The sequence below is a fragment of the Pteropus alecto genome, unplaced genomic scaffold, assembly GCF_000325575.1.
Source record: "Pteropus alecto unplaced genomic scaffold, ASM32557v1 scaffold92, whole genome shotgun sequence".
NCBI classification, from domain to species: Eukaryota; Metazoa; Chordata; class Mammalia; order Chiroptera; family Pteropodidae; genus Pteropus; species Pteropus alecto.
The window spans coordinates 15,768,841-15,791,507 of record NW_006432447.1 but is presented as its reverse complement, the minus strand read 5'-3'; the positions used below and the strand labels follow the sequence as shown (position 1 = coordinate 15,791,507).

At 35.3% G+C, this 22,667-nt stretch overlaps 1 protein-coding gene across 1 annotated transcript in view; it reads right to left on the bottom strand.

Moving 5' to 3' along the window:
* Positions 1–22,667, bottom strand: part of LOC102887144 (ubiquitin-conjugating enzyme E2 E2) — a 256,130-nt gene that overhangs the window by 12,883 nt on the left and 220,580 nt on the right. Inside the window, exon 4 of the mRNA XM_006907301.3 lies at positions 11,627–11,759. Within this exon, the coding sequence (XP_006907363.2) occupies positions 11,627–11,759 (133 nt within the window). The remainder of the gene's footprint in view (positions 1–11,626; positions 11,760–22,667) is intronic.

Genomic DNA, 22,667 nt, shown 5'->3' with positions numbered 1-22,667 from the left:
GAGGGCCACAGTGTGTGAGGCGGCAGAGATCATGCAGGCCTAGTAGGCTGATGCAAGAAGTTAGATTTTATTCTAAGTGCAATGGAAATCTACTAAAGAGTTTTAAGCAGGGTGGACAAATCACTGACAGCTAAAGATTAAAAGCATCTTAGAGATTATTAAACTTTCTCTTCTACAGAGGAAAATACCAAGTTCCAGAAAATTTAGTGTCATCAAAGTTACATGATTGGAAAGTGTCAAGAGCACAGGTTTCTATAATTTTTCTTTTCAATAAGGAAAAGACCAACCTTCAGACACATGAAAAGGTATTCTTACTCATGAGAGAAATGCAATTATAACTAAACATTCTTTTCTAATTATTAGACTGGTAAAGGTCAGATATTTGCTGGTGCCATATAGCATTGGTGAGGAGTAGGGAAAAGCAAGTACATCTAAATTGACAGTGTAACTTGGTACAACTTCTTTGGAGACCAATGTGACAATATCTACTAAAACTGAATATTCATATATTCTTTATTGTAGCAATTCTAATTCTAGCAATTTATCCTACAGATATATTTACACAAGACCACAAAGACAGTATGTACAAAGATGCTCAGTGAAGTATTATTTGTTTTGGCAAAATACTGGAAATAGCCTATGTGTCTATTGTAGGGAACTTATTAAATAGATCATGGTACTGTCATTCAGTGAAACACAATGGAGCTGATCTACATATATGAATATGAGACAATCTTGAAGACGATAAATGAAAAAAGCAAATGCAGAAAAACAGATGTTTTAGGAGGAGAATGAAAATGCCAGGCAAGAGGGAGGAAGACTTACTTCACTGTAAACCTTTTGTGCTATTTGAACATTTTACTGTGTGTATGTGTGTATGTGTGTGTATCACCTATTAAAAACTGTTCTTAAAAATAATCTGGTTTTAGAAGTAAATCACCAAAGAAGAGGTAGTGTTTTAAAGTGAGAAGGGGAGGAAAATGAGAAAAAATGTGTGGAAATGAAGAAAATAACTGGAAGTAACTTGAAATAATAATTTTACAATATATTGTACATATACAAGTTTGTAATTTGGCAAATGCCAAAACAAAAAACCTTACTAAACCTAATTCTCCACAAAAAGAAAGACAAAAAGGATGTTCTGCAATAACTACAGAAAAGAATTCAAGGGGTGATCAAAAGTATAGCTGTTGGCAATAAATTCAGTTACTGTGTATTTAGCAAGATCACTTCACAGCTCAGCTACTTCAGGTGTAAAGAGTAGGGGTTGCTAGAATGGAAATCAGGAGGCCAAGAGTTCTAATCCTGGCCTTGGCACGTACTTGCTATGTGATACTAATCACATTACTTAATCTGATCTAGTAGACCCAATACTAATTAAGTTTTCTGTGATAATGAAATCTGTCTCTCAAACTGAGAGGATCAAGAGAGACAAGTATAAAAGTGTGGTATAATGTTAGTATAAAATATTAGGTATTAAAAATATAGTATAATGTCTAGCACAGAATTCTCCATAACCATCATGTCAGTAGAATTGGAAACTGAAACAAAGGCTCAAAGGGACTTAAAGAAAGTCATTTAGTTCATTCTCTTGCAGAAGTATACTTCAACCATGGGTAACTATTTTGATTTACTTCAGTCCTTACTTAGGTACTTGTGGGAAGATTAATTTATTTGACTGTTTTAATTGTTCATGTTTTTATGATTTATTAACAACAAATGAGTCTTAATAAGAAAATGATATTTTGTGAGGTATTATACTGTACTCTATATGGAAAATAACTTCCCAATCCAAAACACTGAGAACACAATGAAAAAGAGAAAATGTGAGTTCTGTTAATCTTTTTATCAGTCTTTCCTTTGGAAAATTAATTCTAGAAATTTATAGCTACAAAAACTCAGTTTGGGTTGAAAACTGCATGTTTATCTAGGCTAGGTCATTTATTCTAGAATTTTAACCCCCAAATCTCTATCTCCAGCTTACATCATTCACTTAAACTCCAGATCTGTAAAGTTACCAACAGACATTTCCCATCCCGATGTCCCACTGGAGACACCTCTATATGTTCAGTATCTGGAGTGGTGCATGGTACACACATATTTATTGAATAAAGGAATGAAAAAAAAAGAATTCATATTTTGTTACCCTTGTCTTCATTCCCAAAACTCAGCCTTCACACTTTTCTAGCCTGGATTAGTGTAGCGCATTAGCTTCTAACTGTTGTTCAACTTGTCTCCATGCTTCACAGGGCTGTATTTTATTCATCTTTATATGTCAAGGACCTTGAAAGTAGGAAGGGCTAAATAAATCTCTGCTTTATAATAACATTTTAAAAATCATTATAAGAACTTTTGGTACGTTTCTGCTAACATACTGATACCATAAGAAAAATGTACCTGATTGCTTAGAATAGCTATACCTGTATGAATCAGTGTAGCTATCTAATCCTTGATCTATTTTATTTATAATCTTTAACTTCTGTCTGACTTTGTTTCTCCTTTCCTTCTACAGGGCAAGACCTGCATAATACTTGCAAAAGCCAGTTGATTGTATCTTTCTCCTAATTCAGTGACAAGCTATGATTACATGCTGACTCTGATCTTGGCCAGGTGGGACTGAGAACATTCCTTTCTCCCTGCCTAATTTTCCTTGAACCTGTTTGAGCAAATCTCTTAAGAGGCTGCTATCTTATCAAGAGATCCAGCTCCAACTCCACAGAAAAAAATTAAGGAAACTTGACTATTGCCATGAAGGGTTTGATATTTGGCTGGTAGTCTTAAAAATTAACGTAGACCTCCCTACCGTATCCAAGCTTGAACAAAATAATATTGCATATAGCTATTCAAACAGGTAACACATTTAAAAAAAGTCGAGACTACTACAAGTTTTTCTTACATGTAGACTACCATTTCCCCATCCCATTTCTCAAGTGGGCAATAAAATATAATTTGTTTTAAAATTTATAGACACTTAATAAACACAGGGTTGTCTGTTCCATGTCTTAATTTGGTCCTGTCAGGGGCTCTTTCTTACAAAGTTAGAAAAATGTCAAATTTGAAGCTTTTTCCAGTTCAGTAGGGCCAAGCATTTTCCTCTTTACAAGACTCTTCCTTCAATATCACCTTATTGTCCCTGAACTTTCTGTTTCTTGTGGTGTTTCAGAGTTCCCAGTGTTCATTGTTTTCTGGGACTAGAGGATCCCTACATTTGCGATCCTAAAGACATCATCTCGAAGCTACCCTACTCTGTTCTCTTCAGAGTGTCACTTGTCTAGATCTTTGACCCTTTCTTTGGAAAAATTGCCTCTCTGATAACTGAGTTGCCATCTTTCCCCGCCATGACAGCAATAGAGCTCCTCATTTTCCAAACATCTGAATGTCTCACTCCAGTTTCCTCTATTCATTTACCTCCCTGTAAAAAACATCCTTTGTGAGAGAATTTAGGCCTGTCTACTCCTCCCAGTTATGCCGACGGTAATATCAACAAACACAAACTCCCATCTGGAGTGAGGTCACATTCCACAGGGAAAAGAACTCCAGAGCATGGAGGGACAGAGCAGAATACTTGTTTGGCAAGACTCTGATAGGGGAGTATGAGTAGATATCTGAGATGCTGATTATACACCCACTCCATCAGAGGCTGGGCAAAGGTACAGGTGGCTGAGTTGATTCAACCTGAATAGATTAAGATGGCTTGGGTAATAAGCATTTCAGAGGAGATAACAATAAAGATCTTTCTTCCAAATTTGCAACTGCATTAGATTATAGAAAGTAAGAGAAAGAAAGATCCTCCCAAAATATGACTAAATTGAACTTCCTGTCAAAATAATGGCCGATTTTCTATTAGCTTATAGGGACATTTAATTTAATACCAACAAATAAAGTTGGTATTCCTTGCCCTGAAAACAAATAAAGAAACCCAATGCTACTTCTTAGTAATTCTTAAATTGGTGGTAGTTGGGGATGGTAGTTGGATACACAGATGGATATAGTGTGTGTTGTTTTGATCTACTTTTATTCGCTGCATGAATTTTAAAATTTCACACAACATTAAAGTATAGCATGGCATTTTTAAAAGGTTTATCAAAAAGGAACATGGACTAAAAAGACGATTTATGAGATGTACGTAATACTATATAGTCCAGTCATGATACTGAGGACACAAGGTTGTTTTAGATACTAGTTAAGCATGAAAATGACCTGTAAAATGTGAAATGACTTCTCCTTTAGGGCTACCAAAATCCAGAAATCAGTATTTATTGTTCAACACCGAGTTAATACCTTAGTGTCTGAGAATTAGGAACAGACTGGAGAAAAGCCCCAGGTGCCTTTAGAAAGAGGGCAAAACTGAAAAGCAGGCACTAAAATCTTGTCCTAACATTCTTTCCTCCTTGTGTCGCCTCTCTCATCTTCCTCCCAATAAACCTGGTTTAGAGAATGATCTGATATAATTAACATAGAGTGTAAAATCTAAGAATGAGCATTCTTTTTCTCAGAGATATATGCAATTTAAATCTCTGTAATTAAGGAAGAAAAGTTCAGTTCAGAACTGATTGTGAATTCCAGTTCTGCTACTTACTTCCTATGTGACCTGTATGCCACTTAACCTCTGTGGGGCTCAGTTTGCTGATCTGTGAAGTGGGGCCAGTAGCGGGTGTGTAATAAATATTGTCTTTATGACAAAGTTGTATGAATTATATTAGTTGAACAAATTTTTACTAACTACCCTAGTGAATCACCAGGCATTGCTGTAGGTGCTGGTAATATAGTAGTGACATCAAACTAGACAAAGTCCCTGTGCTCCTAGAGGTTACATGCTCACTGGAGAAAGGAAAACATAATGAATTCATAAACAGAGAAATGTATAATGGAAGGAGGGCAAAATGCTATGGAGAAAAATCAAGTATGGTGGTAGTGGTGGGAAGCTCATAGGGAGCATAGGTGGTTGGGAGTTGTCAACCAAGAGTTTCTTCGAAAAGGTGACATTTGAGCAGACAAGTGAAAGGAGAAATGCAGTAAGTGGTGTGACCTGCTGGGGGAAGACAATGCAGGCAGACGGACGAGCAAATGCAAAGGCCCTGTGAAAGGAGCATGCTTAGGGTGAGTCAAGAGTGATCGTTGGTGATTTTGAAAAGTGTGTTGTGAACAGGGTGATTCTAATGTGTGCTTTTATTCAGTGAGTTGGGAATCACTGAAGGGTTTTAGACAAAGAATTGACATAATTTGACTCACATCATGAAAGGATCATTTGGTATAGCGGTATGATGCAGGAGGGATAAGGCAGAATGAGAGATACCAGATAGGAGACTTCCAATATAGTCTGGGGAAGGGGAGCAGTTGGTGGTGGCTTGGGCCAGAGTGTTACCAGGTAGAAGTGATGAGAAATGATTAGATTCTAGATTTATTATTTTGAGCCTATAAGACTGGGTTTGGCTAGGCTGTGTGAGAGGAGTCAAAGCTTTTAGCTTTAGTGACCAGAAAAATAAGAGTTCCCATTCATTGAGATGGGGCAGACTGGAAGAGCTGCTTTGGGCAGGAGTGGGGTAAGACTGTGTAATCAGTAGTTTGGTTTTGCACCTGTTAGGTTTGAGGTTGCTATTGGATGTTCAACTACAGATGTGAAATAGGCAATTCAATATGCATGAACACATCTGATCTCTGTCCAAGGTTTTATAGGAACATATGAACTCAGGTTAAAAACAAGTTAATTCACGTTACTTCATGACAACTGTGTGTTCTCTCCCCAAGGCAAATGAGTGGGCAGTCGGGTTTACACATGTAAACCACCATTTTCTGAAAATCCTGGGAGACAGCTTTCTTCTTTGAGCAGTAGCAGAAGCAGCAACAAAAACAGGTACATAAGTTAGTTAAAATAAAACAGTGGAACTTTTTCTTGAACTTTAGCAATAGATCTCTTTAAATGATGGATATCATTGCTTCTAAACTATAACTAACTAGCTATTTTAGTCATGATTAGCCTTGACCTGTCGATTTAAGATTAAAATCTACTGAGGATAACAAAATGAAGATTTTGAAAATGTGACAAACCTAAATAATTGATTTCATTGTCTGAAAGCAGTTAAGGTCCTTCTTATTAGCTGACATTTCATTAATAAGTAATTCATAGTTAGAGTTTATAAAAATAAACAAAAAAAACCTTATGAAACATATAATACTCTCAGAAATGACCTCTAAGTTAAGGTTTATTTTAAAATGTATTTGATAAAATTTGTAATGAAAGAACAAACTATATTATTCAAAAAGGTTTTAGATATTAATATTAAAGTTTTTTTTCCCTCAGACAAAAACTTCTATGTGTGCATGTAGTTTGTTTGTTTGTTTTTTTCTGTTTAAAAAACAGCTTAGGCACAAGTTTTATCATTTGTTTTAGGAAAATATCTCCTGGCACATACTGTCTTACCATTACCAAAGAAAACAATTCTTTCTAGTAACAGATATGAACACTGAGATAGTATGTCTGACTTATGCACTGGTTGCCTGAGATGCTAAAAATAAATAACAAACATGCTGCCTACTACCTACCTACTCTTAAAATGTTTAGAATGACTGTTTTTTAAATAAAATATTCAAATCCAAGGGAGGCAAAAAAAAAAAAAATCAAATTATGAATAGGCTACCTCTATATATTTCTACTATAAAAACAAAGTCCTGTTATCTAACATGACTCCTTAGTTAGGATGTATGTCATTAGAATCTCTGAGACTTAAAACATTAGGTATGGTGTCACAATATTTTCAAAGATTTTAGTCAAAAAATAATATTTCATATAAAACATTTCATTATTCTGCTTCTGAATTTTTTTTTAGGTATACTTGTTAATTTTACCTGGTGTGAGAGACTGTCAAGAAAAAAAACCTTTTGTATTATTCACAAAAAGAAATAATTGGACAAAAGAATACATGAAAATAATTCCACATCTCACTGGAAGTCAAACAAATAAAGCAACCATGAGATCACTTTTCATCTACTGGATTGGCAGAGATTAAAAAAGACCAGGAATTCTCAGAGCTGAAAAGAGTGCAGGGAAGTACTACACTATGTTGATGAACATGATGTAAACACGTACAATTTTTTTCTGGAGGGCAATTTGTCAACTTTTGTCAAAGTTCTCAAATGTCTGTAAACCCATCTACCCAGAAGTTACATGTCAACATATTTAGCCTTAGGAAATAATCACTGAAGTATATAAAATATGTAATTATAAGGATGTTCATCACATCACTGATTATAACAGAAACATTGACAAGAGCTTAAATGTCCAATCATAGGAAATTAATTAAATTTGATATATTTATATAACTGGATACTATGTAGCCACTATAATTGTAATGTGAGTATATGTTTGTTGGACATATATATAATGTTGGGTGAATATATAATATTAGGTAAAAAAGTAATTCTGAAACCATAGGTAACATGGCACAATTTTTATGTGTATATATTATATGTGTATATGAAAATATATTTATATGTATATATACATATATATGCAGAGAACGAAAATCTCAAGAGATATACGAAATAGCATAAGTAATTACTTTTTGGGTTAGAATTACAGGTATTTTAAATTTTTTCCTTTTGCTTATCTGCAATTACTTTTTATTCTATTACAAATATGTAGACTTTGTAAAATTAAAATATTAAAATATGTATTAGACTTTTGAAATAAAAAAGAGATTTTGAGCATAGAAGTAATTATCTATAAAATGAGATAAGAAAATATAATTCCCAATAAGATACAAAGCAATTTCTACTTCAAAAATAAACACATATCTGAATCATAACATTAAAATATATATCTACACTGAAAAAGAAATACAGTATTAAAAAACTTTGGGGCATATCAGCAATTTATTATGCTTTTCTTTTTGGCCATAAATTCCTAAAGTTTCATTAAACAGATAATTTTCCAAGAGAAATAATGTTAAAAATTCAACTAAAGACTTGGCAACTGATACTTCAGATCCAACTAAATGATGTCATACAAAAATGCTGTAGATTTGGTAAAAGATGCATAAACATATTGATCACACATATAAGAAAATCAATGTACAAAAATTGTACTGAGATATAGCATTTTAAAGTACTAGTATTCAAACCTATTTAAAACTAGTATATTAAGTTTAATGAATATTACATTCTTAATTAAAAAGTTTTACTTGCCTTATTAGAATTTAGGTGAATTCTCAAAGAAATTATTGAAAAGTTCATCTCTGATTTTGAAAAATGAGGCATCAGAGTGTGGGATGTTCAAACAGAAGCCCTACTTCCCAAAAGTTCCTGTGGTGAGAAGAGTCATCCAAATGACTCTACCGACCTTTAAGAGATGCGTTTGAGCGCTACAGTATATATACAAAAGTCCTCACTAAGAATTCAAGTATGAGAGTTTGGGAAAAGTCATCACATGGATCCAATCATGCTAGACTAATTTTATGGATATTTGATAACCAACAGATAGCCAATTAGATTTATTTATGCTGAGCCTCTGCTCTCACCAACAATTCTCCTTGACACCTACTCTGCAATACTGGTTCATTCTTCAGAGTATTGGGAAATACTGCATGAATCAAAATGTGTGGCTAAGGTTCCTGGAAAAGAGAATAGGATGAAGGCAACAGAGAACAAAACTAGTAATAATAAAAGTGTTTTAGTTAACAGCTTTTAAGACACACATGAAGTTTTCTCCCCTTAGAGTAACATACCTGTCTACGAAATCTGATTTCTAAAACTGATAAATTAGGTGGTGATAATTTCCTTTGAAAAACTTCCCACAGGTTTCTAATAAATGTGCATTTAAATTGTGATGAGTTACCTTTGTCTTAAGAGAGTGTCTAATCAAATTCATTCAGTGGAGAGATTTAATTTTTTCTAGTGATAATCTTGACAAGTACTAATTCAGCTTTTTTTTTTTTTTTTTAAATAACACTCCTGGGTAAAGGGAAGCCCAGTGTCTCAGAAGTACAGCTATTCAAAAGCAGACTGTCTAGCTATTTTCCTCATATAGAATTGAAATCTACTTTCCTATAACTAGCACCCTCTTGCTTCTATTTTTGTCCCATCTAGTCATCCAGGATAAAGTCTAACCCCAACCTGCACTATAGTTCCTGAAAAATCTGAGGACAAATATCACATTCATCCTATGTCCTGTTTTAACTAGTAAACACCTCCAGGGGAACTGTGTATAATTCAGTGGAAAGTCCATGGTCCTGGGAGTCACAGTTCAGCAGATTCTTGGTTGGACATTATTGGAAAATCTCTCTAAGCTTCATCATCTGTGAAAGGGAACATCCTAGCCTGACCTGGGTATTCTGGAGAAGAAATGAGCTGGCACAGCTGATGCTCACTGCAGTGCTTGACCCAGTGAAGAAACTCAAGACTGCTAATAACTCTCTCTCTCTCCCAGCTTATTCCAGTTTGCCCTTTTTAAAATGATGAGCTTAGAAGTGAAAAAGGCACTCGAGATTCGTGAGAATGGTTCAGAGTTCTGGAGGTTGTACTCCTAAAAATTTCTCCTTAAAGCTTCAAGAACCTCAGGTTCCCAAATAATTATAGCCAAAAGCCCACAAATTTTATTTATATGAAAAATAGCAGATCTCTCTTTCCTATAATATCATAATTTCTTTCTGATTCTCTATGAAACACTACACATTTGGCCATGTTAAAGCCCATCTTGTTAGTTTTGGCTCATCCTTCCAGTCCATCAAGGTTTTTTCAGAAGTTGAATTATTTTATCTAATTTATTAGTTTTCCCTGTTAGCTTTGTTTAATCTATACATTTCTGTCATGAAAAACTTGCACAAGCCCACGCACTTTCTGAGATGTATATTTCATAGAACAGACCACACAGACTTAAAGCTGCACAACTGCCTGATCTGAGTGTTCCCTCCTCTTCCCCACTCTAAACTTCCTTTACTGAAGAGGCTGTCAGGAGGGGTCCTCACATCACTGGTGGTGTAACAGATACTCTAGGTGATTTACGGGATGGTCCAAAGTAGAATGCAAAGACAGAAGGTCTCATCCAATTAAAGGAGAAAATACGTATTAGATATACCATGGCTTTGTCACTGAAAACATACCAAATGCAACTCTGAGCGGTCATCAGTGCCACTAGCTCTGTCAGCCTGGATAAAATGCATTGTGTAATGTAGTAAAGAATGTAGTAAAGAATGTAGACTTCTTGGTTTAAAATCCTGACACCACTATTTGCTTGCTGCATAATGCTGGGTAAGTTACTTACTTAAGTTTCTCTGTGCCTTGGTTTCTTCTTTGGTAAAATTATAGTTATTACTTTTTGCTTTGATATCAAAACAATATGTGAGCAATAACGGAATGGAAGAAAAAAAGGAAGAGAGAGGAAAACAGAGAGGGAAGGTAGGAGAAAGGGAAGGGAATTACAAAAGTCATGGGAAAATATAGTCTTATTCTTGCTTTTTAAAACTGTTTACTCCAACCTACAACTCAAATAAGTTTTACTTCCCTATGCATTGAGAGGTTAAGTCAGGTCAAATAAGAATACTTTCTTGGTGGTCAATACACAAGGTCAATGTGGTTTGGATGCTCCCTCTGGCAGCTCTGGGACTCATTGTTTGGAAAGGCAGAAGCCTAGAGGCCAAGAGATCTGGAGAGGCACTGGTTAAGGAAATTAAACTGGGAGATGTGGAAATTCTTGGCTGGAGTGACTTGGTGATGCCACCAACTGACCTGGTGGTGACTGGTGCTGGTTTAGAGGGAAAGATCTATCTGAGCTTGAGTCAGGTTGGGTGGAGGACCATGTGGGTAATCCTAGTAGCAATAATCAACAACAAAATCAACAACTATATAGGGTCAGTGTCCTTAGGATCTTTTCCTTTCTAAAGTGGAGAATGAACTGAAACTCATCAAATGACTGATTTATGGTCAGTAGAAATGAATGTGAAGAATTCTTAAAGAATATAATCTCAGTTTAAATAGGTGAAAATTCTCCCATGTTTTGATTACACTGTATTCTTACACTTTCTTTAGTCATCGATGTATGACTTTTGTTTGTACTAATCATTTTGTACTAATAGACTATTACAAATACTTTACTGAATTTTCTTGGCATGATTTTTAAGTCTTTGTGCGTCACACTCTCCATTGTAGCACATGTGTAATTCATGTAAGCAACTGAACCACTGAGGCTCCAAAACCCAAAGCTCCATAGCTGGTGCCATAAGTCTTTCCTTGGTGGGATTCCCTCTTCCTTTAGTCTGGCTCCTGGGCTTGGCTCTGGCTCCAGCTTCAGGTTATGTCTGGTTCTCTGGGCTCGAGGGCTGGCACAGCCCAACTTTACTCCCCTACTTCCAGCCATAACATGCTGTCTAATGTTACATTTAAACATATACCTCAGAAGGAGACACTGAGAAAGGATGAGAAAAAGCAATGAAATATGAGTAAAGGCTGGGGTGGGGGAACGACCTATAATTTTTCACATTCTGTTTCCTTTTCCATACAATCTGCCCTGGGAAGCGGTCTATGCTAACAAAATAGACATGCATTTCTCGGTACGTATATTTAAGAATATGTATATGCATATACATAGAAAACAATATACATTGCTAAAAATGGATGAATACTTTATACTGACCTTAGGGGGTTTAAATGGATAGTCTGGTGAAAAGGTAATGTCAAGAAAGAACACCCCTCCTTCATAGACAGATCCTGGGGGTCCCAGTATAGTTGATCTCCATTCATAAATGTTGTCTCCTTTGGGTCCAGCGCTGAAATAAGACATACAAATGAAATGTGCTTAGAGATCATATAAAGCCTGGAATTAAAAAAGTCTCATGGTAACAATAAATTCAGCAATTTCATAAAAACAATAAAATTAATGTTAATTCTATATGATGATTCATTTGTCGATATCATCGGTAGTCTATAAATGAAATATGTTGGTATTTCTTAAAACAGAAAAAAGAAGATTCCATTTTGTCATTCAACAACCCTAAATCTATGGAACAAAAGATGTGAAGGACCATAAACGAGAAGTAGGAGCACAAATGTTTAATAAAGCATGAGATTATTAGTGAGGTCCTGAAAAGTCAGAGTCAAAGAGACAAGTTTTCAAAGCCAAAAGGGCAGGTAGAGAAAAAAAATAGTCTAATAACCTTTGTTAACTACTAAGAACACAAATGAGGTTCATGGAGATCAGTAACTGTTCATCATCCATAAAACTGTCCCACCTCTTTTCTCCCTCTCTCTCTACCCAGACTCTCTGCCTACTCCAATCCAACCCCACACCTGAGGATCAGAATGATCTGTAGTAGATAAGATGTATCATTCCATTTTATAACAGTGTTTTTTTAACTGTTTACTTTTTCTGTCTCTCCCTAGAATAGAACTTCACTGAGGAATAGATTTTGCATTGTCCTTAGTGCCTAGTAAGTAAATGTTTGTTGGATAATGATGGATTAACAGCAAAGCAAGTGAGGCCACATGGCTACCAGCAGCAAAAATATGTCCCTGAGTCTCAGAGAAACTGAGGAACATAAGGCCCACACTAGTCAATTGAATTGTATTAATTCTCTCAAGTGAACAGGACAAAAATAACGTAGCTTTCCAGCGTTCTTTTTGCTACATCAAGCTAATGCCTACATCTAATAGCCTGAAAGTCTCCACATACCCTGTTAAGGTACTGGGAAAGATTTTATTGTCAACAGAGATTTAGTTTCTATTCCTTCTTATTTTGAAATCAGTTTATATTTACAAAAAATGCACTGTTGAATAATATATCAAAAAAGCACACATCTTAACCAAGTTGGGATTATTCTGGGAACATAAGGATAGTTTAATAATAGAAAATTGTTAATGAAATTTACCTCACTGACAGATTAAAGTAGAAAAAATGTTAATTTCAACAGATGCATAAAAAATACCCAACAGGCTCTAATAATAGCCATTTATGTTAAAAACTCTTAGCAAAATTGGAATAGGAAACTTCTTTAACATGATAAAGGGCATCTACTAAAACCCTTACAGCAACTAATATATTCAATGGTAAAATATTAAAAGCACATTCTTTAAAAATTGAGGAACAAGACAAGGATGTCTATTATATCCATTTCAAATCATTATTGTAGTAGAGATCATATTCATCAAGGTATGAAAGACATAAGGGAAAAACGAAAGGCATACAGATTGGGATGGAAGAAATAAAACTGTTAACATCTGCAGTATTTAGGTACACGGAAAACTCCCAAATATCTCTAGACAATTTATTAAAACTTAATAAAAAAGCATAACAAAATGGCTGGATATAAGATTAATATGAAAAAATCAACTGTATTCCAAATCAATTTCCTCTAAGCTGATCCAATGCAATGAGAATAAAAAGTCCAAAAGTTTTTTTAAAGTGATACTTTAAGTTGATTCTTTAACATGTGTTTGGAAGCTCAAAGAAATTCAAACTTTTCCACGCACATCTGGAAATCTGATATATATCAAAACTGATGGGACTATGAAACCAGTTTTTGTATTTGGAAAACAAATTTGTTGTCTACATCAATAAATACAGAAAATTCTGTTGCAGATGAATTAAGCACTTAAATGCAAAAGTCAAAAGGTTTTTTTTTAGAGGATGACTAAAGAGTGACAAGGCAAACTACAAACTGAGACAAGATATTTGGATAATATAAAATTGACCATATTCTAGTGCTCAGAATATACAAATTCCTATGAATCAATAAGAAAGAGACTAATAATCCATTAGAAAAGACACAGACAGGCATTTCTATGAAGAGGAAACAAGAATAGACAATAATCATATAAAATGCTCAATCTCATTAAAATCAGGGAAATCAAACTTAAAATTACAATTCAATATATTTTTTGACAAAATATATAGGCAAAAATTAATGCCTGACAAAACCAAGTATTGATCAGGACGTGGAAAAACAAGAAGTCTTATACAATGCTGATGAGTATGTTCAATCACTCTGGAGAAGAATGTGGACTTAAAAAAAGAATGTGGACCTATCTACTTAAGTTGAATGTATATACTCCTATAGTGCAAAACAGCAATTGCATTCCTAGGTACATAGCTCAGAGAAATTTTTATATATGTTTACCAGAAGACATGTGCAAGAATGTTCATGTAAACACTATTTGTAATAGCAAAACTGGAAACAACATTAATGTCCACTGACAGAAAAATGTAAAAATTCACTCAAAGGAATACTACTACATAGCAGTGAAAATATACAGATTAACATGAATAAATCTTTAAAATACTAAATAAAAAAAGCAAGCATAAAAAGAATGTGTATGATATGATGCTATTTCTACAATGTTTAAAAACAAGCAAACAAGAAAATATATTTTTTAGGGACACATACACATGTAGTAAGGCAGAAAAAAAAAAAATGAAAAAAGTTCAAAAGAGTAGTTTCTTGAGTGGAATCAGAGGGTGGAAGGTAGCACACAGGAGCTTCAACAGTTCTGATAATGTTTTACTTCTCTGTTTATATGGTGGATTCAGGAGTTTATGACTAGGTTTCATAATTTGCTTATATGTTCAATATGTTCTTATATATCTATCAAATTTTCATACTAAGGAAAAGTATGCCAAAAAAGTCTACTGAAATGCTATGTGAGAACAGCAAGTTGCAGCACATGTACAGTGTGATCCTACTGTATAAACTAGAAACATAAAACAATATTTTATATTATACATAGATATATGTTAAAATCTTTTAAAAAATGAACTGGAACGATATCTAAATTCATCATCGTGGTTGTGCAAGGAACAGAGTAGAGGTGGAGTGGGTGATGGGAGGGAGTAGATAAGAAGATGGAGAATAAAGGAAAGTTCAGTGTTATCTCCAGTTTTTGATTTCTCTTATTTAAGAAAGGTGAAGAAAAAAATAAAATCACGGCCAAATTTATTTCAAAGTGTTGAAATATACTGAGAAGCAGTGGTGCAAGGAAGCGGAGTATAGCATTTCTGCCCCATCTTCCCCTTTACCTGCCTCTCCTGAAGCTGACAGTAAGGTGCAGACATAACACATTCAGGCCAGATGAAAATTAAGCTTTCGCAACAACAGTCCCTTGTTGCCAGACAAGCTTACTCATTCAGATGAATAACACACACGGTTACGCTGAGCTATAATTAGACCCAACATGCATAGATAAGTTTATCAGAAGGAAAGGCTTAAAAGTAGAGTAAATTATAGGTTTGTAGTTACAATATTACTTTAAGGTAGATGAAGAAATTTAGATTAAAAAATATACAAGGAGAGTACACAGCTATAAAACAATGTGCACAGACACATTTCCTAAATTCAAAGATATAATTTCTATGAGTCACTATATATAACTAACTGTATAAATAGATAAAATTACATACTTATATGTACGTGTGTGTATATATTTATATATAGTTAGTTTGTTATATAACTTAGGCTAAATGAGTCGTCACTGAATACTGCCACCAAGGCAGGAGATACCTCACAAAAGTAAGTAATGTCTGTAGATAACTTATATTCAATTTGTGCCTATTCCAAGTTTTATTTGGCTCTTGGTCAGAACTTCAAATTTTACTGGTTCTTTGAAGTCAGTCAGCGGTCTATGCAATTATTAACAGTGGATTAAATAACACAGCTAACATTAGTAGTCTGAGTTGGTTTATGATGCCAAACTGCAACTTTTTAAAGAAAATACTTTCTGGCCTCATCTATCATCTTACAAATGGCATGTGTGCACCACTTGCGATCCCAAAGCTGATAGCAGTAGTTCTTGAACTACACAGACCTCTGTCTTACTCCCATTTTGATATGTCCCAGTTGAGAAACCTGGTGTAAAAGTCCAAAACAGTGTTGTACAACATGGTAGCCATGTAGCTATTGAATACTTGAAATATTGCTAGTTCAAGCTGAGATGTGCTGTAAATGCAAAATATATACCAAATTTTGCTGACAATGCAAAAAAAGGAAAATATATGATTACTTTTTGTTAATTAAATGTTGACATGATAATATGTGGGATATACTGGGCTAAAAATATACTAAAATTAACTTCACCTATTTCTTTTTACTTTTTTAATGCGGCTACTAGAAAATTAAAAATTACACATGTGGCTCACATTGTATTTCTATTCTACAGTACTCTTCTAGAGCAGTGCCTTCTGATAAAACTTTGTGATGATGGAAATGTTCTAGTTTTTATCCTTACCCAATAAGGTAATTACTAGCCACAAATGACCATTAGGCACTTAAAATAAAGCTAGTGAGAATAAGAAAGTGGATTTTCAATTTCATTAGATTTTAATGAATTTAAATCTAAACAGCTCCATGTGGCTAGTGGTCATATATATTGGACAATGCGGATCTAGATGCTCTAGTAGCCCATATTGACCAAAACGGCTTTTTAATATAACAGAATTATTTGGATCTATACAAAAGAGAAGAATGAGCTTTTTCATACTTTGGACCAAAGAAGTGAGAAGCAGATGCTGCAGACTGTTTTATACTTTTAATGATCGTTTCTCCCTTTAGTTAATCAAATAAAAGTTGGTATCAGAGGACACCTGCAGTATAGAGCGGTAGTGAAGAATATGAACAGGCTCTTAGCCAGACTTGCTTGTCTGAATCCTAGCCCTGCTACTGAAAATCTGTACGACTCTAGGTAAATATGCAATCTGTCATTTCCTCATCTGCAAAACGAGGCAATAACAGCACCAACCTCATGGAGCAACCGTAATATTTTAGTAGAACTGTACTCACGGAGCTTGGAAAAAGGGTTCTATAAGGGCCCGAACAGTAAACTTCCAAATGTTAGTTGCTTTTGTGGTTGTTGTTACACCTTGTGGATGATACATAAGTACATCAACACACTCAAAAGGTTAATCGCCTGGTGATTTTATAAGAAAGGTTTCAAGATTCTAGGATTGGAAGACAGGCTACCAAGATCTGTGCATAAATCATCATCATCATCATACCACAACCTGATCTTATAATGTATATTCAGATAGGGCCGAACCTCAGAATTCATAGTTGCCGCTCCCAGGAAATCCAATTTTTCAGAGAATAGAATTTTTATTTAGTATAAGGATTTTTAGATATGAGATTATTTAGCAATGCTCTCTCATTTGCTATATTCTTAACAATTGATATTTTTTTTTTTTTTAGGTGAGGCACTTGGTTGACCTCACAGATTGCAATGACCTTGTCAGTTTATGATCCCTTATTTTTTATTTTTTTTTATGCCTATAGCACCTGGTCTTCCTAGGTGGTCTCCCATCCCACTGATACCCTTAATATTTTTTATTTTCAGATTTTATTTTTTAAAGAAAAATAAACACAGCTAACAGTTAAATTTCAAAATAAAGTGCAATTGGATAAATCTATTACAATCTATTATATCAGTGAGCAAATTATAAATTTGTTGAATGCCCAAAGTTGTTGCTTGGAGAAATTCTGTTAGAGAATGTAAACTGAATTCAGCTTTCTATGCTGCTGCCTACAGTGGATGAGCTCTTCCTTATGTATACATAAAATATTACACATTTATAATAAAAATGCTGAAAAGGACTAAGCACTCACTCTCTTTATTTAAGATTGTAAGATGCTTTAAATATATCTGAATACTTTCAATGTCCCATGCCACAGTTGTGACCAAGAGTTTTGGCTGTGTCTTCTGCCTTTTCATTTAACACTGACTCTGAGATAGGCAAAGAGGAAGGATGCTGGGGCAATGCTGGAATCTTGGTTCCACAGGACAAGGAACTTGCCTTTTCAGACAATCTCTGATGTGCTAATACTAACCTGAAATTGACAGGGGCAGAGTGGGTGAGGGAACTAACTTCTCAGGATCTCCATCGATCTCTGCTTATCTGTCAGACTCAGTGTAGCTGAATTCCCCCCCTTCCAGTAGGGAGGCACATTGTTCACACACAAACGGTATGCTGTGCCAACGTCCAAAGTCCCCGTGGAAGTAAACAACTGCAGGAATACTGAGCTGCTGGCTTACAACACAATGATGTATGTGTTTCTCTAGTGTCAGACTGGAAGGAAAGGGTAGTTCCCATCCCTTAAAAGAAGATATGAAGGCAAGGCCCAGATCAGTTACAGATACAAATGGACAAGTGGAAAGGCAGTTGAAAAGGGGAAGTGCCACAAAACTGTCTGAATGAAATGAGGGGGAAAAAAAAAAAGATGTGGGGGAGGGGAAATTCAAGGGGAAAAGTGTCTTCAGAGTTCTCGACATCATGGGCTAAGTAAGCTCTTTGTTGCTACATCTAACAGTGCTTTTTGTCTTCATTTTACTAAAACTCTCTGTACCGCCCCCTACCCCCATCCCCCGAACAACTCCTCCCCAGGTATCTCTCCACAAGTCTCTAATTTGGGTACTACTCCAATTTTTTGTTCTCTTCAATGACACCTCTTCAGTGTCTGCCTCCTAGGGGTTCTGCCCTCAGCCACCTTGCTTTTCACCTTCATTCTGGGTATCTCACAATCAACCTACCAAACAATGATGGAATGAATCTCTAATCTGGTCAGAGACCTGAGAATCATCCTTGACTCTGTATGATTCCTCCTTCTACTCCCTTTTAAATCTCCAACTTTACTCTATAATATCTCTGTAATCTGTCTACTGGCTGCATCAGCTCTCAGGTGATGGCACCAGCATCCTCTGTGGTTTCCCTGTCTCCAGTCTTGCCTTCCTCCATTCCATCTACTAAACTACAGATAGGGCAACCTCCATAAAATCTTTTAAATGGAACCTTCTGTTTCCCTGTTTTCTTTGGCTTCTTAATACCTTCAAGATCAAGCCCAATCAATTCCTTTGTAGTATACAAAATCTTTCATGAAGATCTGGCTCTGGCTTACATCTCTGGCCTCATCCCTTGCCACTCCCCTCTCTTCAAATTCCATTCTCCAATCACACCGGAATTACTTGTAAAGCCTCCAAGGAAGCTGGGCTCTTTCTTGCCTCCTGGTTTTTGGATAAGATGCTCTATAGGTCTGACCATTCTATTTGTTCTTTAGGTCATAGCTACATTCTCCTCCAGGACATCTTCTTAACCCCCAAAGGCTAGGTTCTTTGGAAGTGATAACATTCTATGCAAACATAGCATTATGAAAACAGTTATTTATGGGATCTTTAATACTGGGGAAAGAAGAAATGTTAAGCAACAGCATTACCTGTATCACAGGAAAAAAGAATTCATTCTGATAGTGGAAAGGCATCTATGGCCAAGGGTGTTGAGAAACAGGCTGGGACTGTAGCCTTTGAGAGGACAAATGGAGATGGCATTTCATAAGTTTCTGAGGTTCTCTATGCTTATCTAGTAATTAAAAAGAAAAACTAATACCACCAAAGTCTACCATCACATCTTAGGCAGTTAGGATATAATAGTGCTGACAGGAAAAATCTATTCCGTGCACTAAACTTCAGGCAGAACTGGACTGTTAATATTTTCTCCTTTACATATTTTCTTTCTAGTCCTTATGTGTCATCTGGTTCTTATTCTTGAAGTATTCCAAAGAAAATAATTATTTTATACTTTTCGTCAATTAGTGCTTAATAAATGAGAAGGCCTTTATTCTCAATCACACTTTTCAGATTTGAGATGTAAAGATGAAAAAAAAAATTTCTGTAGACTACAGCTATTTTTTTATCAAATCTTAAAGTCAGTACTGTCATCTACTTTATACCCTTTGTTAACCGTGTTAACAACTAGCAGAGGGAAGAAAGGGGAGGAAAAGAGATTTTAAACAAAAAAAATAATTACTGCTTAATAATCTTTTTCCAGGGAAGGCAGTAGCTAGCAAGATAGTATGCTTACTGATTAAACTAACCCTCTTACATTATTGAGGATGGAAGACTCTTAGTAAGTTCATGACACCTTAGACTTCCTTGCTTCTTTCTATATTATGTGTAAGGATGTCTGTGGTTGTCTGTGGTTGTGTGTGGTTGTGTGTTTAATCTTCCAAATGTGTGATATATTGCAGTGAGTGCATAACTTTGCAACAATATTGTAAGAGACACAACTGTATGAAACAGTGAGCAGGGAGAAGTAGAGAAACTGAGGAGAAAGGAAGACTGCAGGGCAAAACCATATTCTTCCTTTTCCTTCTAAGTCACATTTTTATAAGATACAGACACTTGTAAACACAAAGATAAATAGGAGAGTCAAAAAGAAACAAATATTATTTTATATATTTGAGTGGTTAGAAATAAGATTACAATGATAAAGTGATTAAGAAACCATTTAGTTCAACTTTTTCATAACACAAAGATAAGCATTAGAACTGGACTGGAATTCCACTGAGTTAGACAATTAGGTATAATATTAATCAGAATTACTTAATACTGAATTATAGAATTTTAATCCTTTTAAGTTAGGTGAACAAACTCTAGAAATAAGTTAATCGAGTTATTCTCAACCTTTTTCTTCCTTTTAAATATACCTTCTCCTCACAGGAAAAATGACTCACTTCAATAGTGATTCTTAGAATGTATATATGGGGTGAGGGAGGGAAAAAGAAAGAATAATTTGGAAAAAAAAAAAAAAAAAGCTCCTCTCACATTGATAATCACGTCTATCAAAAGCCTTCATTTCAAAAGTGATAAAATTAAGGGTTTACAAAGTGAAGTGCTTTGCCCCAGACCGTACCTACAGGAGAAAACCTAAGCACTCTGATCCTAAGGAGAAGCTTTTACTATGTCACAAACTGCCGCTAATTTAGATATGGACTCTCTATTATGATAAATTGCCTTATTAAGGTAAGAGACCAGAGACCAAAACCAATATCTGGATTTGCTTTTACCTTTTCATCCTGGGTATGTTTCAAAGACTAGATTCAGGGGTTTGGTAAATAACCATTTTTATTACAGCCATCAAAAAAAATTTTTTTTAGCTTTTCAAACCAGAAATAGTGATCTTTGACTATTCTCTTTATTTCTTTAGCAAATCCACCATTTTTTTTTTCTTGAAACACAGCTTTTGTTATCCATCTCCCACACCAACTCTTGTTTTTTCCTCTACTCTGTATGAGAAATGAAAGGTCTTAAGGCACTCGGGGCTTCCAAAATTAGCCTCTCTTGTCTGTACTGTAAGGACAGTTTTGACATGCGAAGTAGCCAATGGAGCAAGTAATGTTTCTTTATTATTATAAAATTTCCCCATATATGTGTTAGACGGGAAGGTTGTAGATCTTTAATGTGTCTACTGATCTTATCTGTAGGTTAAACAAGCTTTTAACAAGAGTGCAAGCCAGATCCTTCTCAAAATTTTTCAGTTCTCAAAAATGTTACCACTCATTAAGGACAGAATGTAAAGTTCTTTGGTATTATTCCAAATGCAGCTTTATAACTTTCTAACATTTATAGTACGACAAAGTAAAAATTCCATTTGAAAGTTAGATGGGGCAGATCTTAGGGACATTTAACTACTTTTACATAGGATAAGATAGTTAAGATTTATTTATTTGTATCCAGAGTTACTATCAAGGCGGTATGTTTCCCAAGTAAGTTAAATACCTTCATACATTCAACACACTCTTCATTGGCTGAGAACACCTTTTATTTCTTGGATAGGAATATGGTAAACAACAATTTCTTCATATAGCTGCCTAATTTCTTCTAGAAAAATCTCAGCTGTGATATCCTACAACCTGCATGATTTTTCTCTAGCTCTGACACTGCTATCTGGCTTCTACTAGGCTGCCTGGAGGCCAAGGTTAGCAAAGAAGAGGAAGAGGAAGCAAGCAACTAGAAGACTAACAGTAAAACCAAACTGTGTACATACAGATACATAGTAAAGGTTTGCTGAAGACTAATAAAGAAGCATCTTTAGTAAAATACCAGTCTATTAGTACATCCACTTATGCTATAATTTAAGGCAAGTTATTTAACCTCCTGCTGTTTCTTCATCTTTGAAAGAGTGGCTACCTCATAGAGTTTATGAGGCCATTAAATGAGTTAATATATTTAAAGAGCTTAAAATAGTGCCTGGTCCATTTATTATTATTATCAGGTGAAAAACCAGTTGGGTTGAATCAGCATCCCAAAGCTCACTTAGCCCTGGACTCAAGACATGAAAATAGAAGAGTTTCTCTTTAGCGGCTCTAATTTCCCTTTTATGTACCTGCTGCATGACATCTTCCATGCTAAAGTCTCTCTCTGTCCTCCATGCTTCTCCTCATTAAATACTGAGCTCATGAAAGAAACTGAAAAATGACTGGTAAGTCCCACCTTTCTTGGTTTATAATTCAGTAAAGAACAGCTTTAGGAGATTGGATTAAACATGGCAGCGTGAAAGACGTTCCCAGATCTCTCCCCTTGAAACAACAATAAGCCGAACACCTAAAACTCAACAAAAAACACCCTACTGCACACCAGTACATCTGAATGTGGGATCTGCACATAAGAGCTACCACAGGTGAACCCCTGAGAGAAACAAAGAAGCTGCCTTTCGCAGCTGCTGGAGCTCCCTGTAGGAGGAGGGGGAGGGGAGAAGAGGGGAGAAGTTGTGGTGACTTCTCTGAACAACCCTGCCTGAGAGTATGTGAGCTCCACATAGCTAGCAGCAGGGCCCAGTCCTCAGGGCAGAAAGCAGAGAAGCGAATGACAGAGAAACAACAGTTGATTTTTACCGGCCCCAGTTATAAAACTGAGGCTGAGCCGCA